Genomic DNA, 20,808 nt, shown 5'->3' with positions numbered 1-20,808 from the left:
AATCGTAATGCGCATATATATCTTTATTATTTACTTTTTGGATATATGAAGATGTTTTACTGCCGGATTATCGCCATAGTGTGACGCAATCGTTTTTAGTCCCTGCGCCTCTGTTTTCGCACCATGAGAAATTATAGGGCCGAATTTGCAATGACCAGAAAGTCGTTAAAAGAGGAAAGTTAGCATTGAGGAGCATATGTTTTGATTGAGAAAAATACAAATTTATTCAATATCTAGCTTGTAAAAAATACTTTATTACTAAAAACTTGATTGACAACTAAGCAGCATACCTACTATGGGTTTCAGCGACAGTGCAAGCACGTTTTTGGGTAATACCTATTTCTGTAACGAACACTCGTATCAGAACGAGATTTTGCTATAGTGCTAAACACCCAGTGCCGTAATTTATAAGGGTATCGTGAATCACTAATCGTAAAGAATAACAGCACTTGTCCTCGTACCAAGAGACAAAAACTCCATTATGCAGAAATGGATACGAACACGCGTAAAAAGCTCCACCTACTCTCTCCCCCCACCTCCACCGCCACCCCTTTCCTTCTTCGTTCCTTCGCCTTCCTTTCTCTCTTTCTCTCTCTGTTGCCAATCGGTATGTGTTGACCCTCCAAACTGGGTATAAGACTACACACAAAATGTTGAAATTGGTGAAATTAGGCTATGTAATGGAAGTATATATAGCTACATAAATATTAAAGCAATTTTATCAGTATTGCATTACTATGACAACTACAATTCATGGAAACAGTTTATAATAATGAATCGGCGTATGTGTGAAGCCTCCACTAATGTGGCAACGATGATTTTGCCATTCTTAGCATGCAAACATTAAAGGTTACATTTATTTCTGGCATACGGTTATTAAAGAAATTCAAAATACTAATATAGACTGAAATCAATGAAAAGTGCTAGCAAAAACAATAAAGCAAAAAAAAAAAAAACATATAATCCACTTATCCGTAGTCGTTCCTCTATGGTTTTCGGCAGCCAGATGTACGAAAACGTTAGAAACATTTGATTGTATCTACTTTAGAAATATCTGTAATTTTACGGGGTAATTTGGTTGCAAAAAATGGATAATATACATGAAATAAATTAAAATTTTTAAATAAAGTAAATTTGAACTAAATAACGAGTAAAGTAAACAATTTAGGGAATAACACTTTGCAGTTTCACGTCTGCTGTTCGTAACTGTGTTTGTGGCGCGCCCACTTAGGAACCAGGAACAGCAACTTGTTTAAAGTGCAATGTGGAGTACTCTAATTGAGACCAAAATGTGTATAATAACAATCAAATAAGCACTGTGGAGTTTCAGTTGTGATGGCAGTAAGTATAAAAACCACCAATTACAAGGTAAGAATGAATTCAGTTCAAACCATGACCCTGGGAATAAAAAGTTTCATACTTTCAGTAATATAGGGGAAACATCAGTACAGGCCAACCCTCCATCTCACGGTAGACGGTCTTATTCACTCGATATTTAATTGGTGAAACATGAATACAATTGCAACTCTAAGCATACATTTAAAAGACTGAAGTTTCGTCAACATATTGTGATATATGAAAGCCCCATACGAACTAAAAATAAGCATGTGAGCTCTTCGTAAAATATGTTTTTCAAGGCGTTAGTTTTGAAATCCAAATATGGCGGCTACGTTTTTTCATGGACGGTTCTCATCAGTGACGGACACCATCTTTCCCCAGCCTTCCCAGCACTCATTTGAACAATGTTAGCGTATGTATGTAACGTTTATTGATCTTACTCAAGATTGCAGTTGTAATCAGCACAATAAAACAACATTTTGTTGCCTATATTAGTGAAAGTATGAAACTTGTTATTCCCGGGGTTATGGTTGGAACTGAATTCATTCTTACCTTGTAATCGGCGGTTTTTATCCTTACTGCCATCACAACTGAAACTCCACAGTGCTTATTTGATTGTTATTATACACATTTTGGTCTCAGTTCACTCCACATTGACACTTTAAACCGTTGCTGTTCCTGGTTTCTAAGCGCGCGCGCCATAAAACACAATTACAAACAGCAGACGACGACAGACGACGAACTGCAAAGTTTTATTCCCTAAACTGTTTTACTTACTCGTTATTTAGTTTTAAATTTACATTGTTATTTAAAAATTTTGATTTAATTCATGTATATTATCCTTTATTGCAACCAAATTACCCCGAAAAATTACAGATATTTCTACGTAGATAAAATCAAATGTTTCTAACGTTTTCGTACATCTGGCTGCCGAAAAACCATAGAGGAACGAATACGGAAAAGTGCATAGAGGAACGACTACGTTTTTTTTTTTTTTTTGCTTTTTTGTTTTTGCTAGCACTTTTTCGTTGATTTCAGTCTTTATTAGTATTTTGAATTTCTTAAATAATCGTATGCCAGAAATAAAGTAACCTTAATGTTTGCATGCTTTAATGTTTGCATGCTAAGAAATGGCAAAATCATCGTTGCCGGACATTAGTGGAGGCTTCACACATACGCCGTTCCATTATTATAAAACTGTTTCCATGAATTCTAGTTGTCATAGTAATGCAATAATGATAAAATTGCTTTAATATTTATTGTATATATACTTCCAATACATAGCCTAATTTCACCAATTTCAACGTTTGTTATAGTCTTATACCCAGTTTTGGAGGGTCAATGTTCGTTACTAAAGAATCTGTAACCTCCTTAAGTCGTTCAGTTGACATAGTAAACCTGAGCCATATTTTCACTCGCTGAAATGACGATATCCGGGTGAGGGGCAAGTGGGCCCATCCCTTTGCCCTACGTGATGTACCCATGTTCGTTATTACTAACTAATATAATATTTATTACCTGCAATATAAACTGTTGTGCATGAAAATTTTTTTAATATTTTAAACTAAAATTAGAGCATACATAAAACCACACAAATTGTCATAAAAATGAAAACATAAAATAAATCAAGGGGTTGGCTTATTATTGTTTTTTAAACATGTCTTCGTGATGAAAATTAGCGCACGCACGGATTCCTTCCCAACCTCTCTCCAAAATATTTACCCAACACAAAACCAGCATTCACAAAGGGTCCCCCAACCATGTAGGGTATATAGGAGGTTAATAATTAACAATAAACAACACAACCTCATTCATCAGCAACACTATACGCTATGAGGAGACATGTGTGCCAAATTTTCAAAACAACTTTACACTTGTGTGACAGACCTTTGAATGGTTTTCGAGACAAACCCTGAGGCTATAATTATTGGATTATAGGGATTTTCATTTCCAGGTATTTTAATGTCCCTTCCTATTTCCGTCCTCTCTCTCTCTCTCTCTCTCTCTCTCTCTCTCTCTCTCTCTCTCCTCTCTCTCTCTCTCTCTCTCTCTCTCTCATTTTTATTTTTTTAAATTTTTACATATGTCCTGCTTAACTATTTTGCGAGCACTAGTAGATGCACCTACATTCATCATTACGACTGAATTAAAAACTTGAAAGTATTTAATTAATGCTATACAAGTATGAAATATATTTGCTTGTTTCATTTTTCGAATTACGATAAAAGAAACAGAGAGAGAGAGAGAGAGAGAGAGAGAGAGAGAGAGAGAGAGAGGAGAGAGAGAGAGAGTTGAGTGGATCAGTGATATATATCTGTCAATGGCAGGTAACAACCGAGTGAATCGTTAGATATATCCACCAATGTAAAATGACAATTTGTCTAAAATTGCATTTTTTTCCTAACTATACAAACCTGAGGTCCTTTTACAATAGGAAGGTACTAGCGGCAGCTGGATAGGTCGTAAGCTTTCGAACAAGGGGTTTCGGTAGTTAACTGCTTGTCCGACAGGCGCGCGCGCGCGACTGGGAGGTAACAAAATCACTTTTGCTTTTGGCCCAAGCAAAAACTGCAGAGTGAGGGGTGGCATGAGGTGGGGCTATGTGTCAAAAGGACCTCAGGTTTGTATAGTTAGGAAAAAAGCAATTTTAGACAAATTGTCATTTGTTCCGACACGGCATACAAACTTCGGTCCTTTTACAATAGGAAGACTCACTTCTTGGTGGGTGGAATCTGAGTCTTTTGTGAACAGACTGGTGTTCGCCCAACCTTGGAAGCCTCCCTGGTCGTAAAAGCGGGGAGGGGATACAAGCCTTGTCCGATTGGGATCGGGGTGTTGCACCGCAGGATCCAATTGTTTTTCCATTCTCCATTTCCTTTCTCAGTTCCTTTTTTGTTCCCCCTTTCACCTTTTCTGTTCTTTTTTCTCTTTTTTCATTCACTTGGGATACAGTTTTTGTTTCTTCTTTTTCCACCATTTTTTTCACTTCACATGTTTTTTTCAGGTTTAATTCAAATCAGGTCTCAGCACCTTTCAATCATCAGGACCTCTGTGACGAGTACTAAGAGAGAGGCAAGCGTATACTCTTCGTACCAGCAATGTAAAGAAACTTGTTCCCTGTTACAGGAGCCAAAATAAGTTAAAAGTCAATGGTTTTGACTCCTTGTAGGCATCCACTTCCCCCCATTGTTTTTTTTTTTTTTCTAGCAAGGAAGTTGGTGGATATTCTGCTCCCATCCCTCCGTGAAAGGGATAGGATGGGGCTCGGTTTGTCATAATAGCTCACCGGCATCCTCGTCCGTTATCCAGCAGGGTGCATGACCGTATCCCTCTACCGACAGGTAGAGGGGGAGGAAAAAGATAGAAAAAGAGAAGCCAGTCACTTTCTCATCACTATCTATTCATACAGTCACACCAGGACTCGATGCTGTTCAGCCTGCTAGGGCTGGGTTAGCTAGACGACGTGTTGAGCAGCCACCACGGGTCCTAAGGAAACCGATCCAAGGACCTATGGGCAATATCCCAAGAGGTAATAAGGAAGTTGCCGGTGGTCTGGTTGTACCAGACCCCTGCCTTCCATACCTGCGCCACGGAGAAGTTCTTACGAAACGCCAACGAGGGGCCAATACTTCTGACTTCGTGAGTTCTCGGGACGGGACGTAGGATGTCGTCACTACCATCAGCCTCATACGCCCTCCTGAAGACCTCACGCAGCCAGGACGAAAGAGTGTTCTTGAATACTTCTTTCTTGTTGACCCCGTTGCTCACGAAGAGGCTTCGACACTCAGGCCGCCCGAGGTGTCGAGTTCTCTTCAGATAGCGCCGTAGCGTCCTCCCAGGGACAAAGCAGCATCTCATCCACATCATTATCTGCATGACGCTCCCGTACTCTCTTCGCCGATGCCAGGTCCAGCAAGACGAGGGTCATTTGAGTTCCCTGGGTTGGCAAGACCTTTGGAAGCTGCTCCTAAGCAAGGAGATCTCGAACGAGTTCGAGATGTCCAATCCCGTCAGTTTCAGGACGAGCGACAAGGCGGCTCTGTATCCTTTGACTGTGGGAAACGAACTTAGAGGAGCTTCCTCGGCGAAGAAAAACGAGGAAATCCGCTACCTGCTGAAGAGTGGCTCTGAGAGAGATAGGCCCCGTCTACGACACCAACCACCGAAGACGGCCAACTTCTCCTGGTACACAGCTGCAGAGGACTGACGGACGTTTCCAGCCATCTCTGTTGCTGCGCTACGAAAAAAAAGCTTCTCGTTCGCAAGAGAAGGTGGATAACAGCCAGCCGTGAAGACGTAGGGACTGGACTGCTCGGTGGTACCGCTCGACGTGTGGCTGGCCGAGAAGGTTGTGCCAAATGGGGAATCTCTCTCGGTTCTCTTGCGAGAAGAGCCAGCAGGTCCGGATACCAAATGGCCTGTGGCCATTTGGAAGCCATCAGGATCATCCTGAGATTCGGGATGACCAGTGCTCGACTGATCACCTTGCGAATCAGGCTGAACGGGGGAAAGGCATAGGCGAAGAGGTTGTCCCACGGGTGTTGAAGAGCGTCCTCTGCAGTTGCCCATGGATCCGGCACGGCCGAGAAGAACACCTGGAGCTTCCTGATGTGCCGGATGGCGAAACAGATTCTCGACTGGTCGCCCCCACGGTCGAAGAGCCTTTCCGCCACGTCCTGGTGTAGAGACCAATTCGGTCCTTATCACCTGATCCCGACGGCTGAGCGTGTCTGCTACTACATTCCTTCCCTGGAATGTAGCGTGCCGACAGCTCTATTGAGTGTGCCTCGGCCCACTCGTGCACCTGCCGAGTCAACTGATACAACGGGAGAGACACTAGGCTGTTTGTTGACGTAAGCCACCACCGTGGTGTTGTCGTACAATCAAACACCACTGAGTGTCCATCAAGCGGTCCTGGAACTCTTGGAGAGCGAGGAACGCTGCCTTTAGTTCCAGTACATTGATGTGAAGGTGCTTGTCGTTCTCGTCCACACTCCTGAAGTCCGCAACTCTTCCAGGTGTGCACCCCATCCTCGGTCGATGCGTCTGAGAGCAGCTGCATGTCCGGGGGGGGAGAGTGCGCGGAGGCACTCCTCTTAAGGGGTTCCTGTCGTCCAATCACCTGGCTAGGTCCTGCCTCACCTCCTGTGTCAGTGACCATGGAAGGCTTGGGGGATCCGTCGCCTGTGACCAACTCTCCTTTGGTCTCCCTGAAGAGACCGCAGGTGAAGACGCCCGTTAGGGACTGGCTTCCCGAGACGACAGGTGTCCGATCACGACTTGCCATTGCTGAGCTCCCTGTTCCTGCCGAGACAGGAACTGGTTGGCTGCCTCCCTGAATCTGCTACCTGTCGATCGCATACAGCATCCCCAGGTACTTCATCCTCTGCTTGTGCTCGAGATCGGACTTTTCGAAGTTCAGAACGATCCCCCGATCGCGACAGAACTCGAGCAGTCGATCCCTGTCCTGTAGTAACTGCGAGCGGTAGCTCGCCAGGACTAACCAATCGTCGAGATACCCATCAGACATATCCCGTGCGAATGGCCCCAAGCAGACAGCAGAGTGAACACTTGCGTGAACACCTTGTGGGGCGGTTTGAGAGACCGAAGCAACGTGGCCTGAGCTGGTACACCGTCCCGTCGAGGATGAAGCGGAGGTACTTTCCGAAGGACTGATGAATGGGTATTTGTAGATACGCATCCTTCAAGTCCACTGAAAGCATGAAATCGTTCTCCCTGATAGAGTCCGAGCACTGAGCGTGCCGTCTCCATCGTGAACCGGGCTCTGGCGAACCAACCCGGTTCGGGGGAGAGAGATCTATCACTGGGCGCCAGCCTGTCGTAGACTTTTCCACCAGGAAGAGTCGGCTGTAAAGCCCGGTGACTGATCCGTACCGATTTCTACAGTTCTCTTGCTCAGCATGGTCTTGATCTCCTGTCTCAATGCTACGTCCTTCGATGCCCCCCTGGAACGTACGCCTGCTGTTGGACCGGGTCCCAAAAAAAAAAAAAAATGGCTGGCCAGGCACCCCCCCACTTCCGGCAGCAGGTGAGGGGGAACGCCGTCCTTCCACTGTGAACGTCGTCTGGTTGGGGCTGATCGAGACCTGACAGGAGAGAGCCGATACCGCTCCGACTCATTCCAGTCCTCGTCGAGGTCGAAACCTCAGGAGGACCGAAGGGATATATAAATACGATGTCCGAAGACACGTAGAAACGCCTCTGTCGCAGTAGAGGAGGTGAAGGACTTGTTCGACCGTCCAGAACCGAGAGAGCCTTCTTGTCCGGAGACGAGAGACTACCTGGCTCAACCCAGTCGGCAAGCTCCGATCGCAGACCCACCGTCGATTTGGATTCCCTCTCGGCCCCAAAACGACTCGAGCCGAGACGTGGCTCTGCTGGTGGGAGCGGCGATCCTTCCCCTTCCCCGAGGTCATTGAGCTGACGAATCAGCGCCGTAACCTCGGCAAAGTTCCTCTGGATCTCGGAAGTCACAGCATCTTGCAGAGTGGGGACCGTTAAGCCCTTCGAAACAAGAGCATATTCCGAGAACCTTCCTCCTAAGAAGGGGGAACAGCGACAGCCCTCTCGGTCTTCCCCATCCACTTGCGCATACGTCCTGGCCGGTCCAAGAAAACCGTGCCTGGTACGTAGGGCGCTGTGGTGGTATCATGAGGGGCGCACCCCTCACGCTCACTCCTCAATACCTCGCCCTCCTCCCGGTGTAACCCGAGGAGGTTGAAGGTAGGGGAGAGGCAGACCTGACGCTCCCTCCTCGCTCGCTGGCATAACCAGCAGGCTTTGAGGGCTGCAGGCGATCGTCAACCCGCGGTGGCGATCGAGCTGCAGGCCTGGTCGAACCGTCTCGCTGTGGAGAACGGCTGGACTGAGCACAGCGGCCCCGATCTGAGTGTCAGAAGAGCTGGTGCTGGTTGCCGTACCCGGTTCGCTTTCTTGTGAGAGCGACGGTCAGGCGACCTGCAGGCTCCACTGTCGCAGTGAGACCGGTGCTTGTCCTCACGGCACGTCACGTCGCTGGTTCCAGCCGTCGCTGGCACCGGCGAACGGGAGGACCTCTTCCCAGCCTCAGCCCGTGGTCTGGTCGTGGACCGTCACGTCCCCGGGTAGCCAGCTGTTCACCGCGAGAGTGTAGCTGGTCTGGTGAGAGTCGCATGAGCGGCTGTCACCAGTCTTCCGCCCCGTGCCGGAACTGACGCTGAGCGGACTCAGAGGTCTGGTTCTGGCTGCACGGTCGCTGGTAGGCGACCGTACACTCGGTACCTCCCGCGAACGAGAGGCCGAGACGGACCCTGATGCAGTGGCAGAACCACTGACACCAGGCGAGGAAGTACCGGTGTTAGCCGGTACCCCTCTGGTCCCCGTAGTCTTCTTCCTTGCGGAAGAAGAGACGGGCCCCGCTCCCGAAGGAGCAGGAGACCAGCGGAAGGAACCCTCCCGTCCCACCGAGGTGAGACGGGTCCGAGAAGCTCCCGAGGAAGCTTCTTAGGAGGGAGGAGGCGACCTTCTTCTTCTCGGCTGTAAAGCCTTAGAAGTCGAAGGGGAAGAGGAGGCGGCGACGACGATGAAGAAGATGAAGACGACGACCACGACACCTTCCTCTTCTTCTTCGTCAGCTTCCTCAGGACAGACGTAAGATCTGCTATCCAGGGCGGTAGCCGGGGCTGCTGTAGCCGAAGCCACAGGGCCCCGGACGCACCTGCTACAGACAGACCAAAGTCTGGGGTAGTACCACCACGAACAGGGACGACATCAGCAGGTATGGGCATCTCAGGAACAGCAGGCACGGCCAGCACAGCATCGGTAGGGACAGCCAGCGCAGCAACGGCAGGAACAGCCAGCGCAGCAACGGCAGGGACAGCCAGCGCAGCAACTGCATGGTACAGTCAGCCCAGAATCGGCAGGTACGGCAGGTGCAGCACCGGAAACACAGGAAGTGGAGCAGCAGCCAGCAACATCCTGTACCGGCTGGCAGGTCCAGGGGCGAGCTCTAGGACATCTGAAGTGTGGGTTCGCTGCAAGGCGGCATTACCACGACAGCGCGGCAACCACGAGCAGCGGCGGCACGCCCCCTCTCGGTACGGCGAACGGCACTTCACAGCGGCTGTAGGCAAGACTGTTACCACGTGAGGCGAGTACACCAGGTGAGGAGGGACGTCGTCACCTGGTTTGCGTGGTCACCACTCCATGGGTGACCGCAGTAGGCCAGACATAGAACCGCAGCCCTGGACACCAGCACGCCCTGCAATTGGAAGGACGCCCATACCTCACCAAGGTCCACGCTCGTGGCAGTAGCACCTGCGGAAATAATAGTAATAGCGATTAATGGGGGGGAAATCCCCTCGTGCGGGGTTTGATCCCTCCCGAACGAGTGGAAGACCCCTAATCAATTGTACATGGGGCACCACGCGCCCGCGCTCGACGGATCGGGCGAGGAGAAGACGCCGATAACCTCCCCCCCCCAAGGGGAAAGAGCCATCTGTGGGAAACTGAGCGGGGGGGGATCGTTCCCCACCCCCGCACAGTACCCATGTACCCAACACAATATAACCGAGCCCGAGAGCAATCGTGCCATCGGCACGAATACAAGGCATAAGGATCAATTCCCTGACTGAGCGGAACTTGAACCAAATCAATATTGTGCTCAAAATTAATAAGACACAGTTCATTAATATGGATCGGCTAAAATTATAAAAATTGATGCAATCTTGCAAAACGATTCACTTCACAATGAATAAGGGCTCGGATCGAGCGCATTTGCGCCCTCGGTACCGAGCGCAAGGGTGAAAGGTTTCATTCCTTACCTTTATGGATCAAGGTTTCTGGAAACCTTGATCCACAAAGAAAGATTGATGCAATCAACAAATATATGAAAATGAAAGACTACTGCGCTTGCGATTTCACTTCATACAAATAAAAAGGGGAAGGATCAATTCCCCACCCGTGAATAGCGCCGGCACTTGATCCCAGTCAACAATGCAATCTCAATAAAAAAAAATGAAAATGAAAAAGAACTGCACTTGCGATTTCACTTCATTCAAAATAAAAAGGGGGAAGGATCAATCTCCGGGTAAGCTCGGAACCTGATCCAAAATGAGTATTGCTACAATAAAAAATAATATATGAAAATGAAAAAGAATACTGTACTTGCGATTCCACTTTCATACTGAATAAGTTTCCGTGCCGAGCGCATTCGTTTCGGCGACGGGCATACAGGTCAAAAAAATATAAATGAAAAGAGCACTTACTTACGATTTTCATCTACACATTTTCCAACCCAATATACGCTCGGAGCGAGCGCTCCCGCCCTCGGCACCGAGCATACACAATACGAGGATCATTCTGGAAAATGAATTCCCACAATTACGCCTTCAGTCCGGCACTCGGGTAATCGGAGGGCGTTGTGAAACCAAGATCCTTTAATTCACAATTGAATTCAATGAAATGATTGTACTTACAATTCAGTTTCACTAGATACATAGAAAAAGAAAAACACAATCATGCGAAAGCAAACGACGATGAAGCGGGCAGAGAGCGATGAAAACACGTCCACACGCCAGCAGGCCGAAAGCAAAATGATTTGTTTACCTCCCAGTCGCGCGCGCGCGCCTGTCGGACAAGCAGTTAACTACCGAACCCCTTGTTCGAAAGCTTACGACCTATCCAGCTGCCGCTAGTACCTTCCTATTGTAAAAGGACCGAAGGTTTGTATGCCGTGTCGGAACAACTACTATTATTAGATAGATAGATGGAAAAATCATAGAAAATAAGTTTAAACTGCAACAAACTTTCAGAGAGAGAGAAGGGAAGGTGAAGGAAGGAAGAAGGACAGGGTGGCGGTGGAGGTGGGGGGTTGGGAGGGTAGGTGGAGCTGGTTTACTGGTGTGTTCCTATCCATTTCTGGATAATGGAGTTTTGGTCTATTAGTACAACGGACAAGTGTAGTTATTCTTTACGATTAGTGATTCACGATACCCCTTATAATTAAGGCACTGGGGGTAATGCACTAAAGAAAATCTCTGCTCCTGTTACTGAGTGTTCGTTACAGAAATAGGTTTATTGCCCAAAAAACGTGGCTTGCACTGTCTCTGAAACCACCTAGTAGACATGCTGCTTAGTTGTCAATCAAGATATAACCAGTATTTTTTACAAGCTAGCTATTGAATAAATTTGTATTTTTCTCAGTCAAACATATGCCCCTCAATGCTAACTTCCTCTTTTAACGACTTTCTGGTCATTGCAAATTCGGCCCCAATAATTTCTTATGGTGCGAAAACAGACAGAGGCCCATGGACCGAAAACGATTGCGTCACACTACGGCGATAATCCAGCAGTAAAACATCTTCATATATCCAAAAGTAAATAATAAAGATATATATGCGCATTACGATTATAACAATTACATGTATAGCTGATAACAATCTGCACGAATAACTGGTAAACTGTTCTGCAATGACAGTTGAGATAGCAATTATTTACAATAGGTACGAAAGTCAAGATGTCGTGACGTCATAATACAGAACTTGAAAGAACGTTCTAATTCAGAAAAATAATTACTTAAATTTGAGTCAGTCGAGTTATTCTTTTTCAATAACGAATATTTTCAAATTAATCATCATAAATATGTAAAATATTGATGTTTGACTACTTATTTAAAAAATTAGCCAAGAGCACGCTTCTCGTCATCTTCTACCCCAACAGCTGTTTACGCCTGGCTTGTTGTTGATGAGAAATCGTGTTTTCGATTGTTGTGATAAAAGTGCTCCAGCGTCTGTGGGTACAAGTGGTGTGCGGTATTTATCACAGGAAATGTTAGTTATTGACACAAGCTACTCCGTAAACATCGAGATGGCGTCAATCTTCTAAATACCTCGAGTTGTAAGTAAAAATGTTGAACGCGTTTTGGTGAGGTTTTGTTCCACTACGTTTGAGACCGTTTTTCAGTACCCTCTGTTTAAATCTGTTTAAATCTTAAAATTTGGCCTTAATTTCTAACTTTGGGGAAAATACTTACTTCGAAAGGAGAGTAGAGGTCTTTAGCTCCGTTTCTCACCAACAACAAGTCGCGACTGATGCCCATCCTCGGGTGTCAGGACGCCGTTGATAATGTACTTTTTCGGAGGGTGGCTTGCATTGATGGTAGCTGGCCTGCGTGGCCTGCTGTGATGATCTACCCTAGGCAACAAATGTTGTTTTATTGTGCTGATTACAACTGCAATCTTGAGTAAGATCCAATCCCAAAAGAAGTTACATACATACGCTAACATTGTTCAAATGATTGCTGGGAAGGCTGGGAAAGATGATTTTCGTCACTGATCAGAACCTGTACATCCCACGGTAGCCGCCATATTGGATTTCAAAACTGCCTTGAAAACATATTTTACGAAGAGCGTCACATGCTTATTTTAGTTCGTATGGGGCTTTCATATATCACATTATGTTGACGAAACTTCAATATTTTGAATTATATGCTTGGAGTTGTAATTGTATTCTTGTTTCACCATTTAAATATCGAGTGAAAAAGACCTGTCCACCGTGATAAGGGTTGGTAGTCGCTGGTGTTTCCCCCTAAGTAACTACGGGCACTATTGAGCTTAATAAAGCCTGCGAGTAGTAGGTATAAGTACTGGGTAGATCTATAAAACAATTACCAATCATACTTAAATTCTTAAACCGACCTAAACTTTAGGATGGTGCACTTAGCTACCCTAATAGGTAGGTAGTAACAACGCAATTGGCCTGGTAAGCGAAGTCTCAGGTCTAAGTATACTTACATCCGGCAACGACTTCCCAGCACTTAAGTTGTACACTTTAACGTTGTTTCTTCCGTCTAATGCCTTCATCTTCCCTCTATATATTCAACCATAGTATCAAAATAAGCCCTTGTTTAACTAAAATTCTTGGTATGAGCACGTGAACCATAAGCACTTAACACAATAGTAGTAGTATAGTAAACAATGTCGCACTTATAAAAGCAAGACTTCATCTATGGGACGGCTCACCTCATGTGTTAATATTTTACTCGTTACGAATCTTCTCATTTCTTTAATTGAATTAGATTCTAGTATTGATTTTTATTACATCACATTTTATATATCTTTAATCATATTGAAGTTTCCTAATGCTATTACGATTGCTTTTGTATTTCCTTATTGATATTAGATTTTTTGTCAAATTACTTTTGTTTAGTAATTTTTATTTCCTCTTGCATTTTATAAAATATTCTTGCTCTAATACATGTACTTTTGTTATTAACTAAATAATTTTTTCAGAAGATGAAACCAATTCATATGCTACAGGCATATGCATTGGGTTTATCATCCTTGCCTTCCTTTTTTTTGAGATTTCTATAAGATTTTTATTTGTATGCTTGTATATTTATTATCTATCTAAAAACAGAATTATAATCTACATATCTGATTTAAGAGTCACTATAATTAGTAAAATATTTTCAACCCACCCCTGACCTTAGCTTGTAAATGCAATAAATTTTATACAATACTATCTCTTAAAGATTGTATTTGATATATCAATAACACGTTTAGACAGCTTGAAAATGAAACAATAAAGATGCCATACAATACAATCTCTTAGAGCTTGCACTTGATATATCAATAACATGTTCAGACAGTAACGTGTTCAAAATAGATAAGATTCAGCTTTCTTTAATACTTCAATTATTTTTTTTTTATCTTATGAGTTATTTGTAGCTATTTTGCCAGTGTGTATAAATTAAGTGGATACATCTCTTATGATGTAGTCGAGGAAGAACTGGGGAAATTAAAGAATTGAAGAGCACATCACGTTAAAGAATGATAAACCAAAATACGTGTACACCTAGAAAACCATTATTGAAGATATATAAGTGTGAACATGGGTCAGTGTAGATTATTAGCCAAGAAAAGGCTTCCCAAAAATGTATTAGTCTTAGATTATGAAAGTAAAGCTTATCTATCTTTAATAGGCTATTCGAGAAAGCTATATAAAATGTAACAGTTGAAGGTTATCTATTACAATGGACCAGACTGAAGACAAATGGGGACCTCCATAAAAATAAAAAAAGATGATGATAATGATAAGGGGGGAGAGAGAGAGAGAGAGAGAGAGAGAGAGAGAGGAAGGTGGAGAACATTATTTATAATATTTCTCAATTTTTAATACACAAAAAAATTATGTTACATAGCTTTATCAGCAAAAATACAATTATTATCTTATAATATAGTATTTAAGGAATAGAACAAATGTTAATTTTGAATATATCAAGCAAATATTACCTATATAAATCCCTATAGTAATGACACACTACCAAAAGTCTTTTGTTTTTAATCCCTTCGCGTGGAACTTGACACAAATGTCAGCCAATTTTAAATGAAGTAGGTCGTTCATTTCCCCGCATTCCTCTCCTCATTGATCGGGATCGGCGTCCCTGGGAGCGAGGTGAGTATGAATAATGAGTTTGAATTGCTTTGAGTGAATTATTAAAGCACAAATAACCTTTCATTTGACTTACTACCTAATTTCCCTTCGTATCATTAAAATATTGATAGGTAGGCCTAAGCAGGACGTAATTTTACAGCCTTCGGTTGAGTAATGTCGAGTATTTTGTTTAAATTGCATTGAATTGCTTTATTAAAACTTTTAGGCAATCAATTTTCCTTATTTTACGGCCTTCTTTAGGTAGTTACGAGATTGGTTAGCTACTATACTACCTAGTAGCTAGGTATACCTAGTTAGGCCTACATACCTAAGCTACTACCTACTACGATACGATGCCTAGGTTGAACATTTTTTTTTTTTGCCTTAGGGTATATCTAGTGGTACCTAGTAGTTACCTATATATAGTAGCTAATTAAACTTATTTTGTTGTCTTAGATAGGTAGTTAGGAGACTAGCTAATTATAGGCCTAGGCAGAGACTACCTAGGTAGGCTAATAAGCTTTTGACTAATTAAGAGACTGGTTAGTGCTAGGCCTACCTATGGAATGAGATACCTAGGTCTAAATTGAACCTAGCCTATATTTTATAGAATTTTCCTAATATTTGGGGGGAAACGTTACCTATATCCTAGGATATGGCCAGCTGCCAACTAGGGTCTAGGCTAGGCCTATTATAATTTATCGACTTGTTTTTTTATTTTTGGGGTGGAGATTAGCCTAAGCCTGTATCTGTCAGGTACGAATAATTTTGTATTTCTTTTTTAATCCTATGACCTAACCAAAAATGAGAGAGTCGTGAAAGAAGAACTTCAGTTACTAGGCTGACGACAAACATGACAGGTTCGTCAGATCACTTTAAAACAGAAAAAGAAAAATATTGCAGTGTTCAGTATGCCTAAAGGGACACTAGCCTATAGGCCTAGGGAGAAATGGTGAAATACAGGGCTGCGCATAGCCTAAGATTCCCTAACCTAACCTAGGGCACTCTGTTCTTCCTAACTTTTAAAGGGTATCATGTTCTGCCCAAACTGTCAAAGGGCTACATCTGCCCCATGGACTATAAGTATGTACGTATATCATATATAGGATAGCGTCTCTACCGCCTTATTAATATTGGCCCACAAAAGTATAAAACAGTAATTTCTTGAAACAGCACTTCGTTATATCCTGATCTGTGTTTGTCAGATCTGCTGAATCATTGTCAGTGTTGTGACTATAATCCAAAGGTTTCCATCAATGATATTTGTGTGGTATATTTTACTGAGGTCCTTGAAGGAAATGTTGATGATATTCATTCTGGAAACTAGTCTAAAAGAAAACTATTTGTGGAGATATTGCTCAAATAATTAGTTTTCTTCCAAGGCTGCTTTGGCTACACCTTCCAATCTCCCCTAGGTTACTCTCATTTTGAATATCTCATACAAATGTTAGGGACAACAAGTTGTTCCTACTGATTAATCTTTTTTTGCATGTGAATTTTGTCCTCAGACTTAGTACGTATACACTGTTTTTTTATTTGATGACCCACATCACCGTGCATTGCGGGTAATTTGACCTTTACTGAATCTCTGTCGGTCATTTAAATGTGTCATTATTTCTTATCTACTATATAAAACAGTACGTGATATGATCTAAGAGGCTTAATTCACTAGCTCTTTCATATACTATGTAAAATTATGGAAGACTGTGGTTTTTATATGCATTTATGTGAAATTATTCAAAGCTGTATGGGAAGTTCATAATAAAAACAGGGTCCATCAAACATTTACAGTATGTAAATAGTTAAGTTACCCTATTTTTGTCTTTGAACTGGTTTATATTTTAATTTTGTGCCATATTACACTCTTACAAGGAGATAATTAGTGGGTGTCAAATAAAATACTTATAATATTGTTGCAGTATCTGAGATGCCTTATCGTTTGAGAATCAGTGAGGATGAGGTTCGAGAAGAACTTGCAAAATTGGGGTATACCAACGTTCCAGATGAAATGGTTATGTCTTTCCGGAAAGGTAGGCTGCTTCAGATCATTAGAAAAACATTGTTCTGTACAATATTTATGAGTCTATTTTTTATGCCCTTAACTGTAAATTAGACACTTGAATTTTAGGATTACTGGAGTTACTATGTTTTGTCATCACAGTTTGTAAAATCATTTCTACAATAATCACAGATCTCCTAAAACTGATCAAAAATGACCTTAGGAAGCTGAAGGAAGAAAGAAGACTATTAGAAAACAAAGAAGGTGGAGCCAGTAATAATTTAGTTCATCCTCCAACGCTATCTGGTAAACTTCCCCATAGTGACAGAACTACTAGAATACCTGAAACATCAACGCCTTTGTCTTTCATACTGAAGGATAGCGGTAAACATCAGTAAGTCTGTGCAGCGTATTTTGTTTGCATTGATTTGATGATAAGATTTAAGTAATATATATTATTATTTTATCAGATTAGGTAGCTCTTAAAGCTGTTCATCCAAATACGTGTGCAAATAAACAAGCACTGTTCTTTCAGACTTAGTGAATTACCATTACCTTTGAATTCTTTTAATAGAAAGCATATACTAAATTTATCCTGCTGTTATAATAATTCAGCAAATATACTTAGTTATAAATTAAACTAAACTGAAGCCTTTTTGAATTTCATAACAGAATACCCAGAAGTATATTGAGTGATGATGGCTGCATTGAAAGTGGTTATTCAGACAGAGAGAGCACACTGTCTGGTAGTTCTCGGGTCTCTCGGGGAGATAGAGATAAAACGTCTGATTTTGGTTCACTAAGTGATTTTCCTAGCAAGACTGGAGCTCGTTCACTACCCAACTCAGCTGAAAGGGAGCTTGGAAAGTCCCGTTCTAGAATTTCAAAGGACAAAGTGGAAAAGAAAATTCCTGTTTTAGATGAACAAGAAGAATCTGCTTCGAGTAGTTATGATGTCTCCAGTTGGATGAAGTCTAAAACAGATCCACCGTTGCTGAAGTCTTCGATAACAGGAAAGGAAAAGAGACCTCAAGGCTGTGTAAAGAATAAAACAGTTCCTAAGGGAAAAAGTAAGTAGGATTTTTATAATTCATACTATTAATGATATCCTGTACATTGTGTGTATTTTCTTTATATTTTTATACTAATCCATAACCATCTAGATGCACATAGAACCCCTCCCTGTAGGTGGGTGGTGGCGTTAGTGCATCACTGTAGCATTATTACTTGATGTTTTTGCAGTGTCCTTTCAGCCTTGAGCTGCAACCCCTTTCATTCCTTTTACTGTTCCTCCTTTTGTATTCTCTTTCTTCCATCTTTCTTTCCACCCTTTCCTGCCCAGAAAACAATGTTTTAATATTTTTTCAGGGCAAAATAACTCCTTAGGTCCCAGTGCTTGAACTGTGACCTAAGTATTTTATTCCAATTCGAATACTAATGTGTAAGAGTAATCTTTAAGGTTAGTGACTCTGGTAGTTTTGATGCCAGAAAACTTTATCAGTTGGTCTGTATCATAGCGCATTTTTCCTCTAAGTTTGAATAGAAAAAATCCTTTCGATAAGTATACTTCACCTTCAGTTAGCTGCAGTATAATGATGGAACTGTTCTAAAGAATCATTTGAATTCAAGAGAATCTTGTATTATTTTTGAGCATTTATTATCAGAGCTGTATGAGTTTACTTCAAAAGGATTCAAAGTATTGTATCAAAAGTGTACTTGGATCATCTTTATTTCCCTTTGATTTTCTGTTTCATATTTTTCAGAGAGTCTTCCATCTTATCCAAGCCGCACGGACCCAGTCTCCCTTTATCATTATTATCGTGCTCATTGGGATAAGTATAAAGCGCCAGGTGAAGACCCTCATTCAAAACTACGTTGGGAAGTGAGAACAAAACTTTTTTATTCAAGTTAAGTATGATGATATAATTTTTTAAGGAGTGCTTTGGCAAATTTTTATGTAAACAAAGGACTTTTCTGATAAAGCCTTTCCACTGCTGTTTATTAATGAATATGGATTTTTTTTAATCACTGGTGCATAAACCTCTTATTTGACTTGTGCTATGCTGCCCAGAAGTGTGATGTTAGCAGAAAATAGTGTTGTATATAGAAAAATTCATCTCATGAATCTCCTCCTTCATCAGTGGGAGTTACTTTTTTCCTTGTGTGCTAGCTGTCCTTAACAATTCAGGAACTACCCTCCTCCAAGTTCCTCAATGATTCATTTCTTCCAAGTTGCTTCTACAGCTTGCCAAGGCAATTAACTGTAGAGAAGTATTAACTGTTGAGAAGTGAGGCAGACATTGTAAGTGATTCCCACTAGGGGAGGTGGAGGTTACCACTTGTAATAACTCTGAGCCAAGTGTACACCCATCCAGGCAGTGTGGTATAAGTCAAAATAAGAAATGTATATAAAGGGACCAAACATAAGTAATGTGCATTTTATATATTATAGAGTTTCAAGATGAATTATTTATCCTTGTAACTCTGTTAGCAGTTGCTGGTTATTTTGTGTATTTGCCCATGTAATACGGCTGTGAATTTGTTGTTCGTCTAAACGTCTTTTTACTTGGCAAGTTATCGTTTATTTCCATTTGCCTTTTAATATTTTAATTTTAGCATACCAAATATTTTGGAGGCCACAGCTTGCTTTATGGATTATTACTTTGCCAGTTGTAGCCTCACTGGTAATTGATTTTCAAAGAGCTGCCCTTATACTGTAACTTATGAGTATTTTACTTGAGCTCTATGTTGATTTTCAAATTGTTTACCATAATCATCATCTTATTTATGTCAGTTTTCCCTTTATAGGCTTTGGCATTTGATAAGGTTACTAGAGTACTGAATGTTTTACCTTCTGTGAGATTTGTCCTGTTATTGTATTATCATGTATATTGTGAATATGTGTGCTATAGCATCCAGGTTAGTCTTGATTATTGTGCAAAGTTTGTCAAATTTTCCATAACTAATCATAAGACTGAGGAATGAAGACGGTCCATGAAATTTCTTGAAGTGTGTTGTGTAATTGTATTGTGCTGTGTAATTGTATTCTGAAGTTATTAGTCTTTGTTATAACAACGGAAGAAATGAGTGTTAATTGTTTTTATTTTAAATTCATTTTGGTAAGCAAAGATACAAAAGTTGTGAAAGAAAATGTTTAATAGGAAATGTATTTTCAGAATTATGATCCTTGTTTCACAATTACAATATATACATTACTTTGACGTTATTAGTATAGTTTGCAGTTTGGTAAACACTTGGAAAGTATTTACTTTCTTTTCTGGTCATTATGAAGAAGTTCCTCACACTTTTGTATTAACAGAGAAGGGTAACATTTGACCAGAGTTTTATAGGCAAAAGAGTGTGTAATCGTAATCGTATTTGGTAAATTTTTTTCTAGATATTTAGTTTTTGTCAGATTATGCATAAAATGATAACTTCTGTAAAGTTACTGAAAATTATGAAGTGACTTACAACCTTATGGCACTGTGCACTGCTACTCTTCTGGTTCTCCATCAGGTTGGTGAGCGCAGAGTTAAAAAATTTATTTACCATTAAGATTGTCTGCATTATTTTTCTTGCAACTTGATTGCTGTGGGTGACAAAATTATGAAAATTATACTTAAGCAATGGTTGAATTCAACTCTATTTATGTTTACTCTTATACAGTATAGTTTTAATTGTAAAAAATCACATGTATTTTACAAATAAACCCGTTAGTTTTACTTTGCCTTTTGTGTATGTCTTCTAATTTTCACACTCCAAACTCATAAAATTGTCTTTTGCCATTAGTTGACAGTTTGATATTCTATCTCCTGGTCTTAGGTAGCAACTGGGATGACTTTTGTCTGCTGATTCTTTTTTTTATCTTTGTCTTTTTTGTTGTAGCATGCATCTTTTTCCCCATCTCAGATTTGTCACTTATCTACACTCATCCACTTAATTTGGTCAAATCTGACTGCAGCTGTTCACATGGGGCCCCCTCTGTATCATATACCCCTTCCCTTTTCTCCTGACATCATTGCTAAGACAATGACAGC

The 20,808-nt window shown here is 41.7% G+C and overlaps 2 protein-coding genes across 2 annotated transcripts in view; one reads left to right on the top strand and one right to left on the bottom strand.

Annotated features, from left to right (window-relative positions):
- The window catches only part of LOC135197300 (nucleolar protein 10-like), a 34,701-nt gene extending 21,387 nt beyond the window's left edge, over positions 1–13,314 (bottom strand). Inside the window, exon 1 of the mRNA XM_064224436.1 lies at positions 13,131–13,314. Coding sequence (XP_064080506.1) covers positions 13,131–13,199 — 69 coding nt within the window. The 5' untranslated portion in view covers positions 13,200–13,314. The remainder of the gene's footprint in view (positions 1–13,130) is intronic.
- Positions 13,315–14,656: 1,342 nt separating this feature from the next.
- Positions 14,657–20,493, top strand: LOC135197297 (uncharacterized). Its single transcript, XM_064224432.1, has 5 exons — positions 14,657–14,793; positions 16,692–16,802; positions 16,964–17,165; positions 17,444–17,841; positions 18,535–20,493. Exons 2-5 carry the CDS (start codon positions 16,700–16,702, stop codon positions 18,681–18,683), a joined length of 852 nt encoding a protein of 283 aa, XP_064080502.1. The 5' UTR covers positions 14,657–14,793; positions 16,692–16,699; the 3' UTR covers positions 18,684–20,493.
- The last annotated feature ends 315 nt before the right edge of the window (positions 20,494–20,808 follow it).

The sequence above is a fragment of the Macrobrachium nipponense genome, chromosome 18 (assembly GCF_015104395.2).
Source record: "Macrobrachium nipponense isolate FS-2020 chromosome 18, ASM1510439v2, whole genome shotgun sequence".
NCBI lineage: Eukaryota > Metazoa > Arthropoda > Malacostraca > Decapoda > Palaemonidae > Macrobrachium > Macrobrachium nipponense.
Note: the sequence above shows the minus strand (reverse complement) of the source record. Positions and strands in the feature narration are given on the sequence as shown.